This window comes from Pinus tabuliformis, chromosome 3_1 (assembly GCF_031772625.1).
Source record: "Pinus tabuliformis cultivar Carrire ecotype Pingquan chromosome 3_1, CPIR1, whole genome shotgun sequence".
NCBI classification, from domain to species: Eukaryota; Viridiplantae; Streptophyta; class Pinopsida; order Pinales; family Pinaceae; genus Pinus; species Pinus tabuliformis.
Genome location: NC_142301.1, coordinates 273,162,793 through 273,184,361, shown reverse-complemented (window position 1 = coordinate 273,184,361; position 21,569 = coordinate 273,162,793). Strand labels below are relative to the sequence as shown.

The 21,569-nt window shown below is 43.2% G+C and overlaps 1 protein-coding gene across 1 annotated transcript in view; it reads right to left on the bottom strand.

The window, feature by feature from the left end:
• Positions 1 to 202: 202 nt before the first annotated feature.
• SPO11-2 (sporulation 11-2) overlaps positions 203 to 21,569 on the bottom strand; it is a 261,298-nt gene continuing 239,931 nt past the window's right edge. The window contains exons 8-11 of the mRNA XM_089412694.1: positions 1,085 to 1,147; positions 924 to 1,000; positions 570 to 697; positions 203 to 478 (exon numbers count right to left, since the gene is read on the bottom strand). Coding sequence (XP_089268820.1) covers positions 338 to 478; positions 570 to 697; positions 924 to 1,000; positions 1,085 to 1,147 — 409 coding nt within the window. The 3' untranslated portion in view covers positions 203 to 337. The remainder of the gene's footprint in view (positions 479 to 569; positions 698 to 923; positions 1,001 to 1,084; positions 1,148 to 21,569) is intronic.

The window sequence follows — 21,569 nt, the reverse complement described above, 5'->3', positions numbered from 1 at the left end:
CACTCAAAAAAAAGGTTTACACCTCGAGAGATTTGATCCTTCTCGGCACTTGATAGATCCGGAGTTAAAATAAGTCTACGCTAGTATAAAACCAAATATACTCTAAAAGAAATAATGAACTTTTTGAAATCAATTCTACACATATAAAAAGAAAATGACGAGAATTTACATTCATTACAGTTTCATAAATTGTTTTCGCGGTTTCGTTTTCATGTAAACAATGTTATCTATAAGTAACTACATTGGAAATGGAACTTCGAAGGCCTCTGGCCAACCTAACCACAATACAAGATACATTTTGATTTCATTTAACTAAAATACTTTCCTAAACCTCTAATTAAATGTAATCATTTTGTACAATCTTCGTAGCAATATGCCGCCCCAAAAAATCATATCCATGTACATATAGGGCTTCTATTTCAACCCTACTGCCAACTTCAACCATGTGTAAAAGCTCCTCCTTGTACTTGCTTTGGTTCTGATACACATATGTCATCAATCAATTAACTTGCTGCTTTCCTTGAAAGATTGTTCAGAGTTTCATACTAAAGAGCATGCTTGCCACATACCTGCAGCATCTTTGAAGAAAGCAAGCTTTGGGCCAATTGATGATCTCGTGGCTTGAATTTAAGATGTGCGTTTTCTGGCACAAGTTGAAGGTCATTCGATCTTAGACCTAACCACTTAACATCACAAACTGAAGGAGAAAACAGGGAACAAGTCATCTATACAGAACTAAGAATATTCCATTCTGTCCCGAACTAAAGAAATTGAAATTCAAATGCCAATATATCATATTTAGATGCTTCCAACCCCAGAGCTATGCTTCTAAACTTATACGTGCATACTAAGAATATTTCATTCAGTCCCGAACAAAGAAAGAAAGACTCTCAGTGAGTAATGAAATTTAAATGTCCATATACCATATTTAGATGCTTCCAAACCCATGGCTATGCTTCCAAACTTATACGTGCATACAATTGCCAAGCCAGATGGATTCCTTCAAAAGAAAAACATAACATTCTGAGTGGCCTGGTGTTGACCGCAGAAGCTTCAATTAAGGAATTTAGTTAGAAAATTTTACCAATCAACCAATGCCACAATACGAAGATAAGGAAAAGTCCTGCTAAGACGATGGAGAAGAAACCTGTTTCCAAAAAAATAAAATAGGCAATTCAACAACAGAACAATATTCAAATTTTATATTAACATTATCTTCTTTTCTATTTTTATTTTTTTAATAATAATAATCTAAGGTTATTGACCACTAAGATACTAAATTAGTATATATGAAACTCTTTGTTTATAAAACAAATCACAATGATAAACTCTTTGTTTATAAGACAAATCACAATGATATGTACATACGCCACCACCTCTGAAAATGTTTTTTTGTGTGCATGTTATTAATAAACACATTTCTTATCTCTATCAGTGGAATTGTATAAATTGTATACTTGCCAGCTACATGCCTTGCCAATTAGGGGTATGCAAATTAGCAGTTCATTAACAATTTGTCCTTTTTGGCTTACTAGATTAAAAAAAAAAAAAAAACACTTGAACCACAGCATATATGATTTTACACAACCTGCTGACAATGAATGCTCTGTATCTGAATTACCACACCGTTATAACAGTACACGTTCTATTTATTCTATAAAATATAACAATATAGCCAAACGTCGAATAAACACGACCCAAGGTCACAAACTAGAACTAATCGATAATTATTTTCACAAGAAGACATTATCCTCTCGCACGCCTGAAGATTGATCGAATAAAATGCAAAGTTGCAAATCGTATCATTTTAAGAAATTTAATGGCAGTAAATGTTAAATGTCACACAATTACACGGGGCAGCCTTGTTTTAGACGATCTATAAAACATAATCAAGTTTAAAAAAACCATCCATGTTACTTGGACAAGAAACAAGATGGCAGTTAAAAACAAAGCCAAAGGACAAAAAGAGTCAATTTATGTTTGTAACAATTGACAAAAATTGTAGATATATAATTTTTAGAATATGTAATAGAATGCATTTCAAGCTAGCAAGCTATCAATGAAGGACTTCAAAGCATTGGAATTTGTTTAGTTAAAAATATAGTGAAACAGAAATTATTCGTACTTTAGATTGGAATTATGTGTCTATTTATTATAACAGAGAGAATTGGTCCAAGACTAACCAGATTTGGAGAATGTCTCCTATTAGTCAATAGCCTATTTATACAATGATTCTCTCACTATTTATACAGGTTGACATTCATGAGAGAGCAACAAACAGCCCAACACTACTGTAATAAGCATTAATATAATCTCACCACTTGTGCAGGTTTATATTCATGAGAGAGTAACAAATGACCAAACACTACTGTAATAGGCATTGATATATTCCCACCACTTGTATGGGTTTACATTCATGAGAAACAAACAACCAAACACCACTTCTATAATAGGCATTTTAAACATAGAAGTTCGCTACCATTTATCAATGTCATATCACTAGTCCATTTAAACAGGCCATATGTTATGTAATACTTACTACGCATGTCAAAATATAGACAACAACCAACATGCCAAAAATACATTCAGTTATATCACGTGCATATGTGCACAGAGACATACAGAGTACATTATCCTTTATTTCAACGACTACGAACAGTACAAATGTCTCTCACTCCTAAGAACTTGATTTTATTGGTACGTCCTGTCTCACAAGAACAGTATTCTCACATGCTATCCTCACACCACTCTCTTATGGAAGCTTCCAAGGATGAAAGCACTTGAATGTTCATTCACTTGTTGGGGAAAAGGATTCATCTCCGAAATGAGTTAGAAATCATAATAGAACTTGACAAAGCAAGTTATGCAAACAGAACGAGGACCATTATTTGCAGTTAAACACAATTAAAATCAAATCAATAGCATTGACACATTCAGGGCAAATTGGGAAACGGCAACATATCCTTTAAAATATTTCATTAAACATCATAGTAAATGGACATGATACCACCACAATGGACATTGCTAGAGTACTAACACCTATATCCGCAGTAAAGCTCTCTAACTTTCAATCACTTAGGCACCAAAATGGTTATCTATCAACATCGAGATCGCTACCATTTTCAATGGCTTGAGACCTTCGGCTTCCTTTCATTCAATCTACACATATAAACAATCAATTGGTATCAATATCCTCCAGTTGATTCCACTATCACAATCTTCTCCAAACCTGATACTCAAATGTAATATCCCGTTTCCGGGATATCCCTCAAACCCAAGCAAACTCCAACCAAACACGTCCAAATGATATAGTGACCGGGAAACTCAAAGTGATAAAAATAACAGTGGTGTAACATATAATAATGTGGACATGAAATATAAGCAAATACTCAAGAAATGCAGAGAGAAATGCTAAGCCATTTTATTATACTGAGTAATGGAATGAGTACAGGGGGTGATCAGAAAGATGGCACCTCGACTTGCACAAGGCAAGTGAAGAAATACACTTAGAATAGCAAAGGAATGGCCTCTCTCTGAACTGCGTCCAAGCTGCTAGAGAATTGTCGAGCTGCTACTACTGCTGGAAACCAAATGAGGATTTGGGGCTATTCCCCTCCTCAGAAAATGCTGAAACTCTGGAATCAAACTCTACTCAAGAAACCCAGAAAACCCCGAAAGTTTTTCTGAAATAGCCGACCCCCGAAAATCACCCCCTTGGGGATCTACGCTATCCCTCAAGGCTCTGTGCTGCCATTGAATAGAATCCACCAAAACTCAGCCCGAAACTCTGCCAAAATCCTCCAATATGCAAGAGCTCATCCCTTGCTCAATCTCCCAGCTCTAATCCTCCATAAAACTCCCAATCCGGAACTCCCACCAAAAGAACTGCATCCCTCTCTCTCAAGACCGCGCAGTCTTCAAATGCTCAGCTCCTCCACAACGCCAAAGATCAATCCAAATGCAAAAGGCTACTGGAAACTACCTTGCCCAAGTAGGCACTCGAAGACCCCCGGGGCTAAGGGTGAGATCTCTGAATGGAGACACTCAATGCACTAAACAGTGCTGCAGACAGGCTAAACAGCCAACGTGCTCCAAGTCAAAGTGACTAGCTCAAATGCACATAATCGATGACAAAATGAGATGGCTCCTCTCTCCTTTATAGCATTGGCCTCTCTCAATCCCAAGGCCCACCTCCTCCAACGTAGTCCCTCTCTTGCCACGTGTTCCTTTCTATCTGCACAGTCCCTCCAAGTGTCTGGGTGATCCTTTGGCCCCCTTGACTCCCCTTTAAGTCACAACGTTGTGCTACTAGGGAGTGACTTTATTCTAAAGGTGAGTTATGTCCCCTTTTTCCTCACCTTTTTATTTATAAATAACTATAGAAGGCAAAACTGAGGAAAATCGAATATTCCAATTCGCCATGGTTAATTAGGAATATTACAGTCTCTCCCAGCAAAATGTTGCTTGTCCTCAAGTGGCATCCTCATTTGGTAAATTCTTCCACCTCACCAAGAATTCCCGAACCATCCTACTCTGCAGCTGCCTCTCCCTGGTATCAATAATAGCCTCTGGCTGCAACACCAAATGCCCCTCATCATCCGTGGGTGGTAGCTCATCTATCACTGTCACATGCTGCCCTAATGCCTTTGTCAGGCATGATACATGAAAGACGTTATGAATCTTGTTGCCTTGGGGCAGCTCTAACTCATACGCAACCTGTCCAATCCTGCGTATCACCCTGTATGGCCCATAAAAGTACGGCTTGAGCTTCTCAGCCCCCTTCTGCTTCAATGACGACTGTCGGTATGGCTGTAACCGTAGGTAGACCAAGTCCCCTATCTCAAACTGTCTCTCCTCCCGACCTTGGTCGGCATACAGCTTCTGCTAGTTCTGCGTTGTAGCCATATTATCCTTGAGAGCTCGGAGAATATCCTGACTCTCTTGGATCTAAATCTTGGCTCTCGGAGCCTTGCTAGCACCAAACATCACGTCAGCAAACGATAAGGGATGATATCTGTTAGTGTCGGTCTTGAAAGCCCTCCATCAGTGATCAAAGCTCTTTGCATTTGCATTGGTAGGTGTCTCATCAGTGTCAAAATTTGCATCCCGTTAGGCATGCCATAACCCTGATGGAGGAGCTGGTCTATTCATATCCCTTTTGGCTTTGCTGGATCAGGTCATATCAGGTCATTGAGTTTGTCAAGCTGCTCTTATTTGGTCTTAATGTCAAAATTCCAGGTCTAGGGTTTTGGTCAGTTGTCTTAGCAAGGTCATGTTTCTGAGAGTCCTTGAGTGACCAGCAAGCCAGAGGAAGGATGGTAAACATGCTCTTTTGAAATTTTCATCATGTATAGTTCATTTTTAACCTTGGATTTAAAAACCCTGTTTTTAAAGCCAAGGTTATGATAATTTTTGTAAAGAGAATAAATTTCCAAATTGTCTTCAGAAAGGCAGCAACAACCCTGGTCCCCTTGCCACAGTCCTTCAGATGATTTCCCTGCAAAAAGAATCAGGTCAAAGCTCTCAAAAAATCAACTTCAGGATAAAGGAAACCAAGAAAATCAGTGTTTTTAAAAAGTGACAAAATAGACTTTATAAAGTGGGTTTTGGATGAAATTTTTTCAAAAGTGAGATTATAAAAGGTAATTCTCCCTCCTTTAACTCTCATTGTGCATTTCGAGCTTCTAAGAGTGATTGTGAGAGCGTGCAAGGAGAAGAAGGCGAAAATATAAGGGTTTCGGGCAGTTTACAGGTGCGCGACCCGTCCAGGCTCGTGCGCGACCTGTTGGGCGGTGCGCGACCCGTCCAGCAGCCTCCGACAGTGCAAAAACACAACGGGCACGACCCGTTGAGCTGTGCGCGACCCGTCCAGGGGTGTGCGCGACCCGTTCAGCTGCCAGCTTCCAAAACTGCAAACAAATTCCCTCATTCCTCTTCAAACTTGCTTGATCGGTCGAGGTAGGCTCCTAATCCATGGTTGATGGTATGGATGATGAAAATAATGATGTATGCTATGGTTTTATCTTTTAAATTTGCAAATGAATGGATTAATGTGGCTGTTGCTAATGTTTGTAAAATGCTAGGGTTTTGTGACTGTTTCAAGTGTTTTTTGTCCCATTGATCCCTTCCTTTTTTCCCTCTTTCATTCATAGTCATGCTTGCATCTCTGTCCCATTTCATTTGCACATAAAATGTTGCCTTTTTCCCCCATCCCTAAGTTATAAACCCTACCCCTCTCACAAGCACTCAAACCCTAATTCCCTCTACCATACACATGCAAAACTAAAACAGAAAAAAGAAAAGATACATTTGAAAATAAAGAAAAGAGTCATGTGAAATTAAAATGTTGTTGTATATCAAAAGGCATGTACATAACTCCTATATATCCTTGACATCCCCTTGTACATGAAACACTTTCCCTTGATGTGAAAATGATGAGTATGTACCCCTTAATGTGCATGCACTCCTTAAGAACAGAAAAAGAGCAAAATTTGCCTTATGCCACACATGAACTCCTGCAAGCAAATTTGTGTATGGTGTCCCTATGTCCCTATTGATTCATGTATGCCTCTTCATATTCATTATCATACATGTTTTGTCCCATATGAGATGTTCTTTGCAAATGATTTCCCAATGTTAAAATTGTTCCTATATGCATGACAATTTGTAAAATTTCCCTTGAAAAATTCCCTGTTATTATCATATATTCCCATTCCTTGTTAAGAAGTTCCCTCCCCTAACATTCCCCTCATGTTTTTCCCCTTGAAACAGCATAGAGTTCAGTACTTTTGCAGGCAGAGACAACAGTTCAATTTGTCCTTCAGTTTGCCCACCTTGCTCCAAAACCATGTCAGATACTGAGACTTATGAGCAAGGTGATGACCATTCATCATCTACAGAGATTGAGGAACAGAGGAGGCCTCGTAGAGGGGGTAAGGGAGGTCACCATAAGAGGGAGGAGCCCACTTCATTGGCAGAGTTACAGGCTTGTCCTTTGGCACTGAGTTGTTTCCAGTACATGTCATGCTATCAGTTTTGTGAGAGGCTCTCTCAAATTCAGCATCATAGAGAGTTGGCCCGCTTATTTGTCTTACACCTCCATGATGGACATGTCACTCTTGCAGGGGTGAATTTCATATTGACACCTGAGGTGATCTCAGAGGCTACAGGTATACCGAATGTGGGTGAGGTGTGGTCGAAGCGCAGACTTCTTGATTTTGTTCACTTTGAGCCCTATATCCGGCCATCATTTGTGAAACTGTTGACAGGTGTTTTCCCATTCAGATTTCTTCGGAGTGAGTATGCCCCCCTCATGAGACTCATCATGCATTACTTCACATGTGAGGGCAGATTTTCACAGGTGTATTCATATCACATTCGCCTGTTGATGCATTTCACCCGGGTGAGGATGATGAACCTCCCAGTCTTTCTGTTTCAGAACATTCAGAGGATGGTACCTATGTTGCAGAGGAAGACCCCGGCCCAGCAGTACAGGAGTCTTTGTCACTATGGTTTGATTCAGCTCATTGTTTTGCATCAGTTGACTCAGCAGGGCATCTCATGGGAGGAGTTCATCTCCCGTGAGTTTTTCACAGTGCCACCTCAGCCACATCAGGAGGCTATTCATGAGGAGGGAGGACCATCTCAGCAGCCCGATGCTCCCATCACCCGAAATGTCAGCTCTACTCCTATGGTCACCTATCAGAAAGGCCCAAGGGCCTTATTTGCAGCAGCTAGGCGAGTACTATCTCCACAGCAGGTGGAAGGGGTCTCGCCTTCATCGTCAGAGCAGCAAGTGTTATCTCCACAGCATGTGGAAGGGGCCTCGCTTTCTTCACCAGCAGATGTATTGCAGAGGGGCAAAGAGCCCATGGTTCATGAGGATCCAGTGATCGATCTTGAGGTCAGTTCTCCTAGCCAGGAGGCAAAGGAGATCATTCAGCAGCTCAGGGCCGAGAATGAGACTTTGCAGCGGAGACTTGAGGGTGCTCAGTGGACCATCACATATTTAGAGCAGCGGAACACTCAGCTAGAGGAGGAGAAGGCCCTTGATGAGATTTGGAGGATTCGAAGTGATCGAGTCCTAAACCGTAGGAGGCCCGGTGATCCATTGCCTGTTGACCGGGAGTCTTTGCTTATTCAGGAGAATGCCCACTTGGAGAGGCTGTTGGCTAAGGCCAACCAAGACAAAAGGTTGCTAAGGAACATGAAAAACCACTATTGGGCTAGGATGCACGTTTGTAAAGCAAAGATGAAAGTGTTTCAAAGAAGATTGACCGAGGCTCTTGGGAGGAAGAAGAAGGCCAACCCACTCCGCATCTTGGCCGAGGCTTCTTTCACTCATCATGACACTCACTAGCCTCTTCACAGCATCAAGCACAAAAATTTTGGAAGTTTTGGCTCATTTTTGGCATTTTTGGACAATGTACAGGTTTTGGCTTCTCAACGGGTCTCACCCTCGGTGAGACCCTTTGTCATCGTAGCTCCGTTTTGCGGAAACTCAGCATTACCTTGAGTTTTCATGGAGTTTTGGGCCTCCAAAAGGTCAAAATACAGTCAAATTTTGACTTCCTGCCCCTTTTTTGAGCTGCAGAAGTAGTCTTGGGAGAATTGATTTTTGACTGGGCAAATGACCTCCAAATCCAAAAATTCTGGTTGGGTTGGAAAGTAGACTCAGAGACCTTTCCAACGAGCTATCCTGCACCTCATTCTGACACCGGGAAGGCCTCCAAACAGGGCTTCAAAGTGCGCGACCCGTTGAGCAGTATGTGCGCGACCCGTTGAGCAGATTTGGCCAGATTTGACCAGTTCAGCCCAGAATTTGCAGATTAGCACCAGTTTGACTTGCTGAGGTCGATGATGATCCTTTTGACTGTACTTGTGGCACTTTTTGGGTACTTTTACTCTTGTTTTACTCTTCTAGAAGTTTCTCTCATGTAAAAGGGTAAAATTGACTGTATGAACTGGTTTCCAAGTTTTTAGAGGCAAGTTGTTTTGACTGCCTATTTTGTAGTGCTTAGTTTAGGAGTTGTTCAAACAACTCCTAGGATAGTGAGCTCAACTCCTAGAGGTGGGGAAGAGGTTAGATCATCTATATTATGTACTTTCATGCTCATTTTCATGGTTGGACTCTTGAGGGAGGAACTATCATTGTATATTTTGCTTGTATCTCTGCAATTTTTGGCTAAGGAAGACCAGGGTTTTGCAGTCATCATTGGGATTCTTGTGGACTCATTGTGTTGATGGTGTGTCTCTTCATGTTATTGTAAGCTTTGTTATGTGATTCATTTCCTTTCTATACTGCTGCATATTAAACAAATGAAGTGATAAAGTTAGAACTCATGCTTGCATGCTCTGCTTTCAAATTTGTTTAATTTCTATGTTTTCTACTGTCTAAAGAGAATTCAAATCCATTGTTTGCTCTCTTTAGCCTTCTTATCTTCCTTCCAGATCACCCACTTCAGCTAAAGACATCTACACAAGCTCCTACCTTGCCCCAAAGACCCCCCTGCAGAAACTGTGTCCAATCCCCGCACCCTAAATTGCAGATCCTCAATTTGCCACCAAAAACCCCAAAAACCCCCAAATCAACCTTTTAATCAGTTTACTAGCCTAATATCAGTGTTACCTTTGATTGGTCATCTCATTTCATTGAAAATTTGCCGAGATTGACCGGAGAGAGCCTTCTCCTGCCCCGTAGGGCTAGCTACGAGGCCGAATGGTTTGATGTAGCTTTGAGATTTGCCTTTTCAGCCTGAGTTGAAATTTCAAACGCTAACATAGTGGCGACCATACTGGGGAGAACAACTAATCGTTTGCTCATTGATGTGTTTGTTTCATAAGTCTTAGACGGAGCCTGAAGTTATGCCAGGTAGCCTTCGAAAACGCTCTTGTTTTACATCAGCGTTAGTAGATAAACGCTGCTTCAGTCAATCTCCGTGAGCTTGTGAATACAACACTTCATTTGCATTTTACCCCAGTACATGTATCAAGTTCAGATCTGATTGTTGATAGTGGACAACGATCAGACACTTGAAAGGCTGAAATCATTCACTGGCGACTCCTTCACTGAAAACTCCAGCGATCAATGCTTCATGGTGACTTCACTGCAGAGAGATCAGTAGCTTTGAGCTTTTCAAGATGGATCGGATTGCAAGAAGATATGCTCCCTTGAGCCGAGATCACATCCCCGGTTTTCCAAATAAAATTCCCAAGGTAGATTGGTCAAGGAATCTGCCTATATTTAATGATGATGGTAAGAAGGATGCTGCTTTACATCTAGTTAGATTTCACATGCATATTCGCAAGTTGAAGGTGGATTTTCCTGAAGATTGCTTGATGAAGATATTCCTGGCCACTCTCGAAGGTGCAGCCCAATCTTGGTATGAAAGTTTGCCGCCTGCTTGTATTTACAGTTTAAAGGATTTTCATGCCTTGTTTATTGAAAGATATCAAGCATCTTATCCATCATTGAATTTAGTTCAAGACGGTTGCAAGCATGCCTATAGTTTTATTGAAAGCCTTGAGAAGTTTTATGAAGATGATAATTTCATGGATGAAGAGATCATGGAAGCCCTGTATGAAAAGCCGTTTCAGCAGCACATAGAAATCTTAGAGGATACTTGTCAAGATCAGCAGGTTGAAGATGGCCATATGGCTGTAATTGATGAAAGAGAAGAGCTTGTTTCAGATCTGCCCACAGAAGAAGACAGCGTGCAAGGTAGCCAAGATTCAATTTTAGAATGTAATGCAGTCAACTCAACTATTTCAGATCAAAATTCAGATCATGGTGACCAAGAATACCTTGTGCCGAATCCTGAAAAGGCGAGTTTTGTTGTTGAGATCATGGACAAAGTTCTTGATCCAAATGTTCTCATGCCATTAGAACAGAGCCTGCATGAGGAGGTAATTCAGCCAGCTCATGAACATCAAGGTGAGATCTTTGTGCAAGTAAGTGATGAATCTCCTTTCAATAGCTCAGTAATAAATGATAGTTTGAATGCCTTGTCATATAAAGATAATTATTGTTTAAGCAGAAGAAAACAAAAGGCATTGTCTCCTTTGTCTGAAGAGGAGATAGATCAGCTTTTGAAAGGTTTTGTTACAACCCAAGCTACAGCAGATTTGCAATGCACACATAGTCAGGAAAGTGTTGGGAAAACTTCTTCCTTTGTTGAAAAAGATGACTGTCTTGTAGATCAGCAAACAGATAATGTTTTCCTTCACAAAGATGATACTCCGGCTGTCATATCATTTGAAGATGACCTACCATGTTGTCAAACTACAAAAGATCAGAGCATACAGGATTACCTTTCAGATTCTTCATATGTTTCATGTGCTGAAATGTTTTTCCAAGAAGAGATCTGCTCATCTACCTGTTCAGAGTTTTCTGAAGCCCATGAGCATACTTTCACCGAAGCACATGAGGAAGGCAGATCAGAAATTGAAACAAAAGACACCTTGTTCTTTCAACAGAAGGTGGAAATTGCAAATCTTCATGTTTTTCACGATCCTCTAGCAAGTTTGTTGCAGCCAGCAGTGATAGTGTTTGTTGCAGTGTTCAGTGATGAAGGAGATCATGGTCAGCTATGTTTTTGGATGCCCAGTTATCAGTATCTATTGTTGACCAGAAATCAGGAGAATCAATCAAGAAGGCATCTGCTTGATTGGTTGCATTGGCATTTTGATATAGTTTGATGTATATAGTCTTGTAAGAAACACCGGTGGTTGTCATCATGATTTCACATCTTGATGGACTGCTGCCCTTCTCTTGTTTTAGTTAAGTCAGTCATGAGTCATTTGTGTTTGGTCTATTGAGTGAGTTTTTTCAAGTTATTTCAGTTTGCCATCGAGTCGGTTAGAGTCAAGCTTCAGTTAAGTTTCAGTCAGTTTTCAGTCAACTTTTCATTCAATAAATGTGTCAAAGTTTTGTGTCAAAGGTGTAAATAAGTTGACTCCATTGCCCAATGATAAAAGCACTGATCTGCTCTCCCAGAGGTCTGAGGTTCTTGGTACCTCCAAGTAGCTACCATCCCCATTGGAGCCAATGTTAGTGTCGGTCTTGAAAGCCCTCCATCAGTGATCAAAGCTCTTTGCATTTGCATTGGTAGGTGTCTCATCAGTGTCAAAATTTGCATCCCGTTAGGCATGCCATAACCCTGATGGAGGAGCTGGTCTATTCATATCCCTTTTGGCTTTGCTGGATCAGGTCATATCAGGTCATTGAGTTTGTCAAGCTGCTCTTATTTGGTCTTAATGTCAAAATTCCAGGTCTAGGGTTTTGGTCAGTTGTCTTAGCAAGGTCATGTTTCTGAGAGTCCTTGAGTGACCAGCAAGCCAGAGGAAGGATGGTAAACATGCTCTTTTGAAATTTTCATCATGTATAGTTCATTTTTAACCTTGGATTTAAAAACCCTGTTTTTAAAGCCAAGGTCATGATAATTTTTGTAAAGAGAATAAATTTCCAAATTGTCTTCAGAAAGGCAGCAACAACCCTGGTCCCCTTGCCACAGTCCTTCAGATGATTTCCCTGCAAAAAGAATCAGGTCAAAGCACTCAAAAAATCAACTTCAGGATAAAGGAAACCAAGAAAATCAGTGTTTTTAAAAAGTGACAAAATAGACTTTATAAAGTGGGTTTTGGATGAAATTTTTTCAAAAGTGAGATTATAAAAGGTAATTCTCCCTCCTTTAACTCTCATTGTGCATTTCGAGCTTCTAAGAGTGATTGTGAGAGCGTGCAAGGAGAAGAAGGCGAAAATATAAGGGTTTCGGGCAGTTTACAGGTGCGCGACCCGTCCAGGCTCGTGCGCGACCTGTTGGGCGGTGCGCGACCCGTCCAGCAGCCTCCGGCAGTGCAAAAACACAACGGGCGCGACCCGTTGAGCTGTGCACGACCCGTCCAGGGGTGTGCGCGACCCGTTCAGCTGCCAGCTTCCAAAACTGCAAACACATTCCCTCATTCCTCTTCAAACTTGCTTTATCGGTCGAGGTAGGCTCCTAATCCATGGTTGATGGTATGGATGATGAAAATAATGATGTATGCTATGGTTTTATCTTTTAAATTTGCAAATGAATGGATTAATGTGGCTGTTGCTAATGTTTGTAAAATGCTAGGGTTTTGTGACTGTTTCAAGTGTTTTTTGTCCCATTGATCCCTTCCTTTTTTCCCTCTTTCATTCATAGTCATGCTTGCATCTCTGTCCCATTTCATTTGCACATAAAATGTTGCCTTTTTCCCCCATCCCTAAGTTATAAACCCTACCCCTCTCCCAACCACTCAAACCCTAATTCCCTCTACCATACACATGCAAAACTAAAACAGAGAAAAGAAAAGATACATTTGAAAATAAAGAAAAGAGTCATGTGAAATTAAAATGTTGTTGTATATCAAAAGGCATGTACATAACTCCTATATATCCTTGACATCCCCTTGTACATGAAACACTTTCCCTTGATGTGAAAATGATGAGTATGTACCCCTTAATGTGCATGCACTCCTTAAGAACAGAAAAAGAGCAAAATTTGCCTTATGCCACACATGAACTCCTGCAAGCAAATTTGTGTATGGTGTCCCTATGTCCCTATTGATTCATGTATGCCTCTTCATATTCATTATCATACATGTTTTGTCCCATATGAGATGTTCTTTGCAAATGATTTCCCAATGTTAAAATTGTTCCTATATGCATGACAATTTGTAAAATTTCCCTTGAAAAATTCCCTGTTATTATCATATATTCCCATTCCTTGTTAAGAAGTTCCCTCCCCTAACATTCCCCTCATGTTTTTCCCCTTGAAACAGCATAGAGTTCAGTACTTTTGCAGGCAGAGACAACAGTTCATTTTGTCCTTCAGTTTGCCCACCTTGCTCCAAAACCATGTCAGATACTGAGACTTACGAGCAAGGTGATGACCATTCATCATCTACAGAGATTGAGGAACAGAGGAGGCCTCGTAGAGGGGGTAAGGGAGGTCACCATAAGAGGGAGGAGCCCACTTCATTGGCAGAGTTACAGGCTTGTCCTTTGGCACTGAGTTGTTTCCAGTACATGTCATGCTATCAGTTTTGTGAGAGGCTCTCTCAAATTCAGCATCATAGAGAGTTGGCTCGCTTATTTGTCTTACACCTCCATGATGGACATGTCACTCTTGCAGGGGTGAATTTCATATTGACACCTGAGGTGATCTCAGAGGCTACAGGTATACCGAATGTGGGTGAGGTGTGGTCGAAGCGCAGACTTCTTGATTTTGTTCACTTTGAGCCCTATATCCGGCCATCATTTGTGAAACTGTTGACAGGTGTTTTCCCATTCAGATTTCTTCGGAGTGAGTATGCCCCCCTCATGAGACTCATCATGCATTACTTCACATGTGAGGGCAGATTTTCACAGGTGTATTCATATCACATTCGCCTGTTGATGCATTTCACTCGGGTGAGGATGATGAACCTCCCAATCTTTCTGTTTCAGAACATTCAGAGGATGGTACCTATGTTGCAGAGGAAGACCCCGGCCCAGCAGTACAGGAGTCTTTGTCACTATGGTTTGATTCAGCTCATTGTTTTGCATCAGTTGACTCAGCAGGGCATCTCATGGGAGGAGTTCATCTCCCGTGAGTTTTTCACAGTGCCACCTCAGCCACATCAGGAGGCTATTCATGAGGAGGGAGGACCATCTCAGCAGCCTGATGCTCCCATCACCCGACATGTCAGCTCTACTCCTATGGTCACCTATCAGAAAGGCCCAAGGGCCTTATTTGCAGCAGCTAGGCGAGTACTATCTCCACAGCAGGTGGAAGGGGTCTCGCCTTCATCGTCAGAGCAGCGAGTGTTATCTCCACAGCATGTGGAAGGGGCCTCGTTTTCTTCACCAGCAGATGTATTGCAGAGGGGCAAAGAGCCCATGGTTCATGAGGATCCAGTGATCGATCTTGAGGTCAGTTCTCCTAGCCAGGAGGCAAAGGAGATCATTCAGCAGCTCAGGGCCGAGAATGAGACTTTGCAGCGGAGACTTGAGGGTGCTCAGTGGACCATCACATATTTAGAGCAGCGGAACACTCAGCTGGAGGAGGAGAAGGCCCTTGATGAGATTTGGAGGATTCGAAGTGATCGAGTCCTAAACCGTAGGAGGCCCGGTGATCCATTGCCTGTTGACCGGGAGTCTTTGCTTATTCAGGAGAATGCCCACTTGGAGAGGCTGTTGGCTAAGGCCAACCAAGACAAAAGGCTGCTAAGGAACATGAAAAACCACTATTGGGCTAGGATGCACGTTTGTAAAGCAAAGATGAAAGTGTTTCAAAGAAGATTGACCGAGGCTCTTGGGAGGAAGAAGAAGGCCAACCCACTCCGCATCTTGGCCGAGGCTTCTCTCACTCATCATGACACTCACTAGCCTCTTCACAGCATCAAGCACAAAAATTTTGGAAGTTTTGGCTCATTTTTGGCATTTTTGGACAGTTTACAGGTTTTGGCTTCTCAACAGGTCTCACCCCCGGTGAGACCCTTTGTCATCGTAGCTCCGTTTTGCGGAAACTCAGCATTGGTGGATTTGTCATGCAAAGTTACATATGCCCATCCATTACCTTGAGTTTTCATGGAATTTTGGGCCTCCAAAAGGTCAAAATACAGTCAAATTTTGACTTTCTGCCCCTTTTTTGAGCTGCAGAAGTAGTCTTGGGAGAATTGATTTTTGACTGGGCAAATGACCTCCAAATCCAAAAATTCCGGTTGGGTTGGAAAGTAGACTCAGAGACCTTTCCAACGAGCTATCCTACACCTCATTCTGACACCGGGAAGGCCTCAAAACAGGGCTTCAAAGTGCGTGACCCGTTGAGCAGTATGTGCGCGACTCGTTGAGCAGATTTGGCCAGATTTGACCAGTTCAGCCCAGAATTTGCAGATTAGCACCAGTTTGACTTGCTGAGGTCGATGATGATCCTTTTGACTGTACTTGTGGCACTTTTTGGGTACTTTTACTCTTGTTTTACTCTTCTAGAAGTTTCTCTCATGTAAAAGGGTAAAATTGACTGTATGAACTGGTTTCCAAGTTTTTAGAGGCAAGTTGTTTTGACTGCCTATTTTGTAGTGCTTAGTTTAGGAGTTGTTCAAACAGCTCCTAGGATAGTGAGCTCGACCCCTAGAGGTGGGGAAGAGGTTAGATCATCTATATTATGTACTTTCATGCTCATTTTCATGGTTGGACTCTTGAGGGAGGAACTATCATTGTATATTTTGCTTGTATCTCTGCAATTTTTGGCTAAGGAAGACCAGGGTTTTGCAGTCATCATTGGGATTCTTGTGGACTCATTGTGTTGATGGTGTGTCTCTTCATGTTATTGTAAGCTTTGTTATGTGATTCATTTCCTTTCTATACTGCTGCATATTAAACAAATGAAGTGATAAAGTTAGAACTCATGCTTGCATGCTCTGCTTTCAAATTTGTTTTTTTTCTATGTTTTCTACTGTCTAAAGAGAATTCAAATCCATTGTTTGCTCTCTTTAGCCTTCTTATCTTCCTTCCAGATCACCCACTTCAGCTAAAGACATCTACACAAGCTCCTACCTTGCCCCAAAGACCCCCCTGCAGAAACTGTGTCCAATCCCCGCACCCTAAATTGCAGATCCTCAATTTGCCACCAAAAACCCCAAAAACCCCCAAATCAACCTTTTAATCAGTTTACTAGCCTAATATCAGTGTTACCTTTGATTGGTCATCTCATTTCATTGAAAATTTGCCGAGCTTGACCGGAGAGAGCCTTCTCCTGCCCCGTAGGGCTAGCTACGAGGCCGAATGGTTTGATGTAGCTTTGAGATTTGCCTTTTCAGCCTGAGGTGAAATTTCAAACGCTAACAATATCCATACAAAGCATAGAATGATGACATACCAATGGACATGTGATGTGTAGTGTTGTAACAGTACTCCCCTAGATGCAGCCACTTTAGCCATGCTCGCTGCTGCCCACTGACATAGTTACGCAAATAGCCCTCTAGCCACTTGTTAACTATCTCTGTCTGCCCGTCCGTCTGTGGGTGATAACTGGTACTCGGTGTCAACTCCGTCCCCAACAACCGGGGAGCTCCTGCCAAAATCCGCCCATGAAACGGTTGTCCCTGTCACTGGTGATGGTCTTGGGAAGACCATGTAACCTAAAGATCTCTCTGAAGAACAGCTCAGCCACCTGTGCTGTTGTGTAGCGTGCGGATATGGAAAAAAAGTGTGAGTACTTCGTCAGTCGATCAACGACGACAAAGATGAAATCCTTGCCCTGTACCATGGGCAACCCTATGATGAAGTCCATCGAAATACACTCCCATTTCCCCTTCGGAATGGGAAGAGGCTGCAATAATCCTGCGGGATGGCTCATCTCCCCTTGTTCCTCTAGCAAACGTCGCACTCCCGGACATGCTGGAGTACATCCTTCTTGAAGCCCTTCCATGAGAACCTCTCTCTAATGGCCCTGTAGGTTTTGGTAAACCCCTGATGGCCTGCCAATGGTGAGTCATGTGACGCCTGAAGTATCTTCTTCTTGAGCTGAGATCTCTCAGTCAAGAAGATCCGGTCCCTGTAGTAGATGATCTCATCGACCACCCTGTACCTGTCATCCACCACCTGCCCATCCAAAACCTCACATGCAAATCTATCCTTGGAGTACTCTACTAAGAGTCGAGCCCTCCAGTCTGCATCCAAGCTCATAAGAGACAACATGGCTGGTCTACGTCAAAGGGCATCTGCTACCACGTTGTTCTTACCCTTGACATACTCAATGTCAAAGTCATACGCTTGGATCTTACTGATCCACTTCTGCTGCCTCTCCTGTAGCTGCTTCTGCTCCAAAAAGAACCTGAAGCTGTTGTGATCAGTCCTCACCTTGAACCTGTTACCCACTAAATATTGCCGGTACTTGGCCAATGCATGCATGATGGCCAACATCTCCTTGTCGTATATAGAATACAACCTCTCGTGCGGAAGGAGCTTCTGGCTCTCAAAGGCTATAGGGTGACCTCCCTGCATACACACTGCGTCGATCCTCTCTCCCGACGCATCACACTCCAAAACAAATGGCTGCGTAAAATCCGGCAATGCAAGCTTTAGGCAGCTGCTCATAACCTCCTTGAGCCTGTCAAAGGCTCGCTGCGCTGTATCCGACCAACTGAATGCCCCCTTCCTCGTCAGATCTGTCAAGGGTGCAGCAAGTTGTGAGAAACTCTTGACGAACTTCCGTTAATAAGTACAAATGCCAATGAATCCTCAAAGTTCTGTCATGTTTCTTGACTCCGGCCAATCTTTGATGGCCCTGATCTTCTCCTCGTAGACCCTCACTCTGTCCACCCCTATGATGTGTCCTAAGTATAACATCTCCATCAACCCAAACTCACACTTGGAGAGTTTGGCATAAAACTGCTGCTCCTCCAAGATGCGCACTACTTTCTCAATGTGCTGGAGATGCTCCTCCCAAGTCCTGCTGTAAATGAGGATATCATCAAAGAACACCAACACAAACTTCCTTAAGTGATTGCGGAAGATGTGATTCATGCAAGACTGGAATGTAGCTGGGGCATTGGTTAGCCCGAAGGGCATCACCAAAAACTCAAAGTGCCCATAGTGACCCCTGAAGGCGATCTTGGGAATGTCCTGCTCCCTCACGCGAATCTAATGGTACCCAGATCTCAAATCAATCTTTGAGAAGAACCGTGCTCCTCTCAACTCATCCATCAACTCATCGATCCTAGGTATGAGTACCTGTTATTCCGTGTCTTCTTGTCCAGGGCCCTGTAGTCAATACAAAGCCTCAATGTGTCGTCCTTCTTCTTCACTAACACCACGGAAGAAGCAAAAGGACTCGTGCTCGGCCGAATGTGCCCAAGAGCCAGCAACTCCTGAATGGCCTGCTCAATCTCATCTCGATAGGCCTTGGGATGCCTATAGGGGGTAGTAACCACTACCTGTATGCCATGCTCAAGCTTAATGGTGTGCTCAAACCCTCAGTCTGGTGGCTGTCCCAACGGAATCTCCCCAAATACTGTGGCATACCGGTCAAGGATGGATAGTATCTCTGGGTGCATTGTTTGCCCTGTAGTCCCTGTCTCTAATGCACGCAGCTCTATTGCCCACTCTATGTCTCCCTTCCAGAAGACTGCCTCCATCCGATGAGCCGAAACAGTCTGAGGCGGATATGTGTGCTATCCCTGTATCTTCTCATGCCTCCCTGTCTTCTCATCATCCCACTCCATCTCTAGGGCCTTCCAATCTGTCGTGACCTTCCCTAGAGTAATAAGCCACTGAACACCCAGTACTATGTTGGTGTCCGGAATATTGACTACGAAAAAATGGTCAGTCAGTGTGTAGGTGCCCATCGTCACTGATAACTCTGGGACATAACGAGCACACACCATGGTCTGATCTCCTAGGACCAAAACTGAAAATCCATCGAAGCGCTTTGTCTATATACCTCTCCACTCAACCATCTGCACATCGATGAAGTTGTGGGTTGCCCCACTGTCAACGAAAACTGATACTCGCTGGCCACGTACTGTCTCCCATACGCGTAGCATCAAATAATTGGGAACTCCTCACAATGCTGCAAGGGCTCCTCCGGTAGGTGCAAAAGCTGCACCACCTACTGCTGGTGGTGGAGGCAGCGAGGGACCCTGCACGGCATGACTATCTCCTACCTCCACATCATCCTCCTCATCCTCTTCCTCGCTGCTCTCGGAGAAGACCTCAATAAAGTGTGCTTTGCCAGCAGCACATCTATGTCCTAGTGCCCACGGCTCCTGACAAGTAAAGCACAACCGCTTCTTCTTCAACTCCCTCCTGGTGTCATCATCAATTTGTGCTCGTCTTGGATTCCCTTTCGGAGGCGAAATCCTCACGTCTTTCCCCTTGGGTTGGAAAGCCTGTCTCTGGGGGTAAGGTATCCGAGTTCTGGGTAAGGCATCCTGTAAGTCTCGGGTCCTGTTGATAGCATCCTGGAGTGTGACTGGTCTAGTGGACTTGACTAGACCCTAAAGTGGCTCTGCTAACCCCTCAACAAACATGTAGATCATCTGTGTCGTGGATAGATCTGGCACCATCACTGAAATCCTCAAGAAGTCTACAATGTAGGTCTCTGGGCTCCCTGTCTGCTTGAGCCTCGTCAGCTCAACGAAGTGTTGTTCCGGATCCCTTCGGTCAAACCTCTCCATCAATCTCTCGGTAAACTCAACATATGACGTCACTGTGGAATGTCCGAGTGTAACCATCCCATGGAACCACCAATCCTGGGCCTCACCATCCAAATGTAATGTCTCCACCTTGATGGCCTCTGCCTCCGACATCTGGTTAAGCTGGAAATAGATGTCCAGCTTCTCCACCCAAGACCTTGCCGAACTATTTGATGAACCATCAAATGTAGGCAAGTGGAATCTACTAGCTGTGCAGTGGGTGTCTCCATTGTGATGATGCCGGTGTCCTCTGTGATGGTCGCGGGGTCTACTATCCCGCTGGAGCTGAACAAAGTCTCTTAATGAGAGAGCGTCCCTGAACTCCTGCCCATAGGCCTGGTATTCTGCAAAATAATCGGCCATGTGACCAGGCTCTGCCTCCTGCTGGGCTCCAACCCCCGTGTCTGCTCCTAGGAAAGTGGGCATGGTAGAATGTGTAGGGGCATGTGAGGCCATTTGCTGAGTAGTATCATGCTGAGTGGCACCCTGCTCTAGAAAATGGTGGGATGTACCCGATCCCTCACCAACCTGGAAAACCCGCGGGTTCTCACGCTGTCTAGCCTCCACTGCTGTGAATCTCTACCCCATAACCTCGATCTGCCTCGACAGATCCTGCACTGATTTGAGGAACATGTCCACAAATCTCTTCTTATCCTCATCTGCCATCGGATCCTCCTGGTCCGCGTCCACCACAGGCTCCTCCTGTCCTGCGTCTGCCACAGGCTCGAGCTATTCTGCGTCCACCACTGGAACACTGTGTCCCTCTCCGTATGTGTTTTCCAACCTACACCCAGTGTCTCTGTATCTCCTACCTCGATAACAGATGTAGGACTTTTCCCCTAGTGTCATAGATTGCTAGGTCCACAGGCTGAGCCAGATCTATGCTCTGATACCATTGTAATATCCCGTTTCCGGGATATCCCTCAAACCCAAGCAAACTCCAACCAAACACATCCAAATGATATAGTGACCGGGAAACTCAAAGTGATAAAAATAACAGTGGTGCAACATATAATAATGTGGACATGAAATATAAGCAGATACTCAAGAAATGCAGAGAGAAATGCTAAGCCATTTTATTATACTGAGTAATGGAATCAGCACAGGAGGTGATCAGAAAGATGGCACCTCGACTTGCACAAGGCAAGTGAAGAAATACACTCAAAATAACAAAGGAATGACCTCTCTCTGAACTGCGTCCAAGCTTCTGGAGAACTGTCGTGCTGCTGCTACTGCTGGAAATCAAATGAGGATTTGGCGTTGTTCCCCTCATCAGAAAACGCTGAAACTCTGGAATCTGACTCTACTCAAGAAACCCAGAAAAACCCAAAAAAGATTTTCTGAAATAGCCGACCCCTGAAAATCAC